Genomic DNA, 5,378 nt, shown 5'->3' on the forward strand with positions numbered 1-5,378 from the left:
CGCAGGATTAGAAGAAGGGTCGCACCTTAAGAGTGTGATGTAGACAACCTACTCTAATACAAGCATTAATAACTATTTTCACGGGTCGAACCCGTGACTTATAGGTTATATAGAAACAACTTTACCGTTACTTCAAGGTTCCCTTCAAAGTTGGCATATAATTAAGGGAAAAAAATTAAAGGAATCGGAAATAGCATGTTAAGAACCAACAGATTAACAAGTCCATAAAGGAGCTAAACATTTCAAGCTTTTCTAAAAAGCAACCTAGAAATACTTGGGCCGTTTATTAGCCTGGCGATGAACTTGTGAGCCAAGAAGCTCATCCAGAAGGTTGTTATCCAAATACTCAAATTCAATAACCTTCTCTTCATGATCATGTCCCTCCAATCTCACATTCTCTTGTTGATCAGAAGAACCAGTAGCTGAAGAAGAAGATGGTAAAGAAGAAGAGGCCAACATGTGCGGGTTTCCCATAGATGACGCGTAGCTTGGTCTAGGACCTAGAGGTATATTAGTATTATTATTGTGATGATAATGTCCATCGTTTGGGAAGTTGAGGATGGCTTGGTGGCCCCTTAGAGAAAAGGCAGCCCGATCATACGCTCGGGCTGCCTCTTCTGCTGTTTCATAGGTGCCTAGCCAAAGACGTGCCCCGTTCCGGGTAGGGTCACGTATCTCCGCTGCATATTTTCCCCATGGTCGTCGTCGTATGCCTCGGTATTTGTTCTCTCTTCTTCCTCTTTGATCTTCGTTGGAGTCCATCACCTTGGCTATCTTGATCTAGTGTTTGTTTCTCGATTTTATGGCTTTAGTTTCTAAGGATGTGCTAAAATGTGGAAGTTTATGTATATGCATGGCAACTACTATATATAGCAATGTCGTAGTCATATTTGACCGTCGACGAAAGTGGATTTTATCTTGACTTCTTCCACAAAGGGTTCGGGTTTAGGGTCATGGGTGGCAACGTTGGTGATGGTGGCATGAAAGAATTGACTGGTCATAAAAACATATTTGGGCCTTACCCGATAAGCATTAAAGTTCAAGGGAAAATGGTTACAAGTTGTACTACGAATTTAACAGATTATTCAAGAAAATGGAAGAGTAAATATAAGACATAAAAATATTCTGTCATTAGGAAATTATTTAGAAAAAATAATATTCATTTAGAAAAATTGGAAATCTTATTATTGACAACCGTGATTTTGTTGCAGTTTCGGTTCTCTATATATATATATATTTATATTTTTCCTCAGTTCTTTATATAACTCTGAATTCAATAACGTGGCATATCATTTTCATTTTTCCATTTTTTTTTGTCAGGAGTTTCTTCTTGCTGGGCGCTGGCTTATAGATTCTCACCAACGAAGGATTAGTCATTTATTCACAAACGAAAGATTAAATTCTCATTATTTGGATACCATTACTTTTCTGTGAATAAATGAGAAGTTATGGTCCAATTTGGTAGTCCGCCCAGTGCGAGAAGATACTGCGACGGCCCAATATTTTTTCAGAGTTTGAAGCGAATTAGTATTTGAAAAAGAAAAAACTTTCCACTAAGCAACTTGAAATATACATGCAGCTTCGAAGACCAAACAAATAGGATAGAGGGGAGATTTGAACTCAAAACCTCTTGGTTGGAAGTGGAAGTTGCTTACCATCAGAGCAACCCCTCTTGTCTAAATCTAGAGACCAAATCAAACAAATAAAAGTCGAGTTTCTAATCTCGAATTTTCTCGAGTTTTCGTATTTTTTCGTGTTTTTTTTTATAAAGTCTTCATGCCACAAAACATAGAATTTGTACTCCAAATATTTCTTTAATCCTAGTAATACAAAACTATATAAGATGTTTTTCAAGAAAATAACATAAAATATAAGATGAGTCATGACATTGTACTAAAATATTCAACAATAAAGATAATAAAATCACATAAAATAAATATTATTAATAAGCCATAATAAAAATAAAAATAACTTAAAATTATTAAGTTGCTAAAATAAGTACAAATAATAAGTACTATTATTTACTGGACTAAACATTAAAAAAAAATAAGTTATGCATTTTTCTAAACCATGAAAAAAGTAAAATATAGTTATCTAACACCGTTGTTATTCCTAGTACAGTTGAATTAAATGTCTTTTGTTAGCATTAGCGTTGATTTGATTTTAATTAGGGATTTATTTGAGTTACTAATATTTATGGACTATAAAACTTGAGTAATTAAAAATTATAAGTCCAAGCCTAAAATAATACGTTAATAATAAAACAATGAAAAAGTTTATAAAGAAATATTTATAAACTACACTACAATAAATATTTTTATGTATTAAATATATTTAAAACTTCTATACATGTAATGTTGGTTTGGTTTGGTTTGACTTTTTTTAGTTAAAACTAAATTAAACCAATTATGATGGGTTATTTTTCCCAATATCAAACCAAATCATAATCAAATTTTTTTCTCAATTTGACTCGAATTATCGATTTAGTGTAGTTTGTCGGGTTTTTTATACATCCTTAAGCAAAATAAACAGATATCTATGGTGAATTCTTACTTGAAAAGGATTATTAATGAATTGAAGAAATAATTATCATAGAGCTAATATTGGTATATCAACATTGACCTGGATAAGGGAAGATCTAAAACATCGAGTAATTATCATAGAGCTAATTGCATATACTCCTCTATTCGACCAAAATACTGTTTATCGCAGCAGCATCTACCGTGGGCGATCCAAAATTCCGAACAAGGGGGTTTAACATTATAAAGAAGTGAATAATAAAAATTTCATCAAATAGATTTACCAAAATTTGTTGAATCCAAATATAATGTCAAACGGGTTCATAAAAAAAGTTAAATCTAAATATGTAAGGCCCCGTACAATTTCACCTAAAATCCGAAATTTTTGTGGTGCTGAATTAGGCTTATAAGTTAAAGATTGTAGAAATTTCTCGCGGCTCGCCGCGGTACGGACTCTTTGGGTTGATCAGTGCATTGAGGAGCTAAAGAAAAATGTTGGCAGAAATAGGGCATTTCTGCGGCCCATTATGCGGCCGCAGAATCATTATGTGGGCCGCAGAGTGAGGCAGTCATTTGGGCCATTTTTTTGTGTCATTTATGCGGCCCATTATGTGACCACAGAACCATTTCGCTGGCCGCACTCTGATCGCATATCATTCCTTGAGATTTGTCAGATGGAGGTTTTGCGGCGTATTGTGCGACCGCAGAACAAGTATACGGACCACAGATTGGTCGCAGACTGAAGCAGAAAAATTTCAGTCCCTGAGGGTCATTTTGCGGACCGCTGAATAGTTATGCGGTCGCATATGCGACCACAGATCTGTGTCGGGGCTTCTAATTTTTTAATTTTAAAAACCGATCCTACTTCGTTAAAATAGATGTAAAGGGCCATTTTTGAGAAAAATTAGATATTATAGAGTGAGAGAAAGAGCCCTAGAGTGAGAAAGTGATCTTCATCAAACTACCCTTCAATTCTTGCTTAATACCTTTGAAGATTATCAAGGAAAGCACCCTAGATCTTCATCCTAAGAGGTAAGAATCTATACCCTAGCTCTTAATTTCAAAAATTAACTAGAAATGGGTAATTAGTAAGATGGTTCATGGGTATGAAAGTTGTTTATCTTGCATGCATATGTGATACAAGAGTATAGAGAGATTGTGAGCTAAAAATGGTGATGAATGGGTTGTGGGATGATGAAACCTTCCATAAAAAGGACCTTGAAACCTTAATACACACTTAGTCTTTGATAAAATGCTCAAATGAGCTAGAGTCATGATCATCTTTCTAATTTTTGGTTCAACTTGTTATATTCCTAAAATAGATTGAAGTTGCTAAGAGTTCCGGAATATAGTAGAATTTAAGGAAGCTCTATTGAGATATATATCACTAAAAAACCCTCTTCTTAGAATTGAATCCCATGGTGTTCATGCAATCCGAGTAAGTCCCAAAGTGATCGTTATAGAAATTGATATTCCGAATGTGTTTGCGTTGAAAAGTATATGTGCAATATGTATTCCAATGCATTCATCATGTTGTCTTATTATTTGAGGATATGTTCAAAATATGAAATATGTGCCTTAGATTCTACATTGCTCATGTGTGTAATCAAAGTCTTGAATGAAAAACCTTGTTGTTGTTGATGATGATAGTAATGTGGAATGTAGAAAAGAACTCGAATTGTGAAATACGACCAAGTGTCAAGTATGATATAACAATTGTGGCCATTTGTGCCGATGAATAGAAAGATGTGAAAAAGGTATGAAATGAGATGATTGATAGAAAATAGTAATGTCTCGGGCGGCGAGACGACCTAGCCAATCGGGCCGTGATCGGACACCATGCTGCACACATGGTGGTGGCTGTGCTGAAAATTGAATCTGGAAATTGAAATTGAAATTGAGATTTTGGTTTATGTCTCAAAAGAGAGGCCTAGCCGATCGGGTCGTGATCAGACTCCGTGTAAGAACACGGTAGTATTGTGAATAATGGTGTATTGGTACTCAATACCTCCCAACCTAAAATCATGAAAATTACTTGAAAGCTTATGTGATTCTTAATTTGATGTTATGGTATTGTTTAAGGTTTTTATTGATTTCATAATTATTCCCTCTTGTATCATTGTTCATTCTAATAAGATAGTGTTTAATTATACATACTAGTACCGTTTAATGATACTAACGTCCCTTTTGCCGGGGGAACTGCTTTTTAAATGGATGCAGGTGGTTCCCTAGCAGGCAGTGTTGATCAGCATTAGCGGTACATCCTTTTTTTCAGCAGACTTGGTGAGCCCCACTTCATCCCAGGGTCATGTGTTGTAACTTTGGTTCATATTATTATCATATTTTGAGGTATAGCCGGAGCCTTGTTGCCGACACTATTATTATACTCGTTTGTATCTTTTAGATACTCTGTAGGCATAATGTGGGTTATATGTATATGGGTGCTGGGAAAGTCAAACGAGTTATATTTTGATTGGACCATTTATTCCACTTCAAACTATGAAAAATGTGTGTATTTTGGGACTTTAAAATGAAGTAATTAATGAAATGATGTAGTGTTGTATTCATGATCTCCGTAATATCTAATTAATGAAAATGTATTCTCTCTTAATGCATGAGCGAGTTGGGTAGAAAGAATCTAATGGGCTTGCTTAGTTGGGTTCACTTGGTTGAGCGCCGATCGCGCTCCCGGAGTCTGGAGCGTGACAAAATAGCAATTAAACTATTGTCGAAACTTATGCTAATGATATGTTGGATTAAAACTAATACATTAGTTTGTTTTGAAGTAATTGTTTTTACAAAAAAAAAAAAGAGAAAAGAAATCCTAGTAAAAAGGGGCATTACAAGGAAGAAAAGAGA

General features: G+C 34.9%; 1 protein-coding gene across 1 annotated transcript; it reads right to left on the bottom strand.

Moving 5' to 3' along the window:
- Positions 1–264: 264 nt before the first annotated feature.
- LOC104248256 (ethylene-responsive transcription factor ERF098-like) lies at positions 265–762 on the bottom strand. The gene has a single exon (XM_009804483.2). The coding sequence runs from the start codon at positions 760–762 to the stop codon at positions 265–267; it is 498 nt and encodes a 165-aa protein (XP_009802785.1).
- Between the last annotated feature and the right edge of the window lie 4,616 nt (positions 763–5,378).

The sequence above is a fragment of the Nicotiana sylvestris genome, chromosome 9 (genome assembly GCF_000393655.2).
Source record: "Nicotiana sylvestris chromosome 9, ASM39365v2, whole genome shotgun sequence".
Lineage (NCBI taxonomy): Eukaryota > Viridiplantae > Streptophyta > Magnoliopsida > Solanales > Solanaceae > Nicotiana > Nicotiana sylvestris.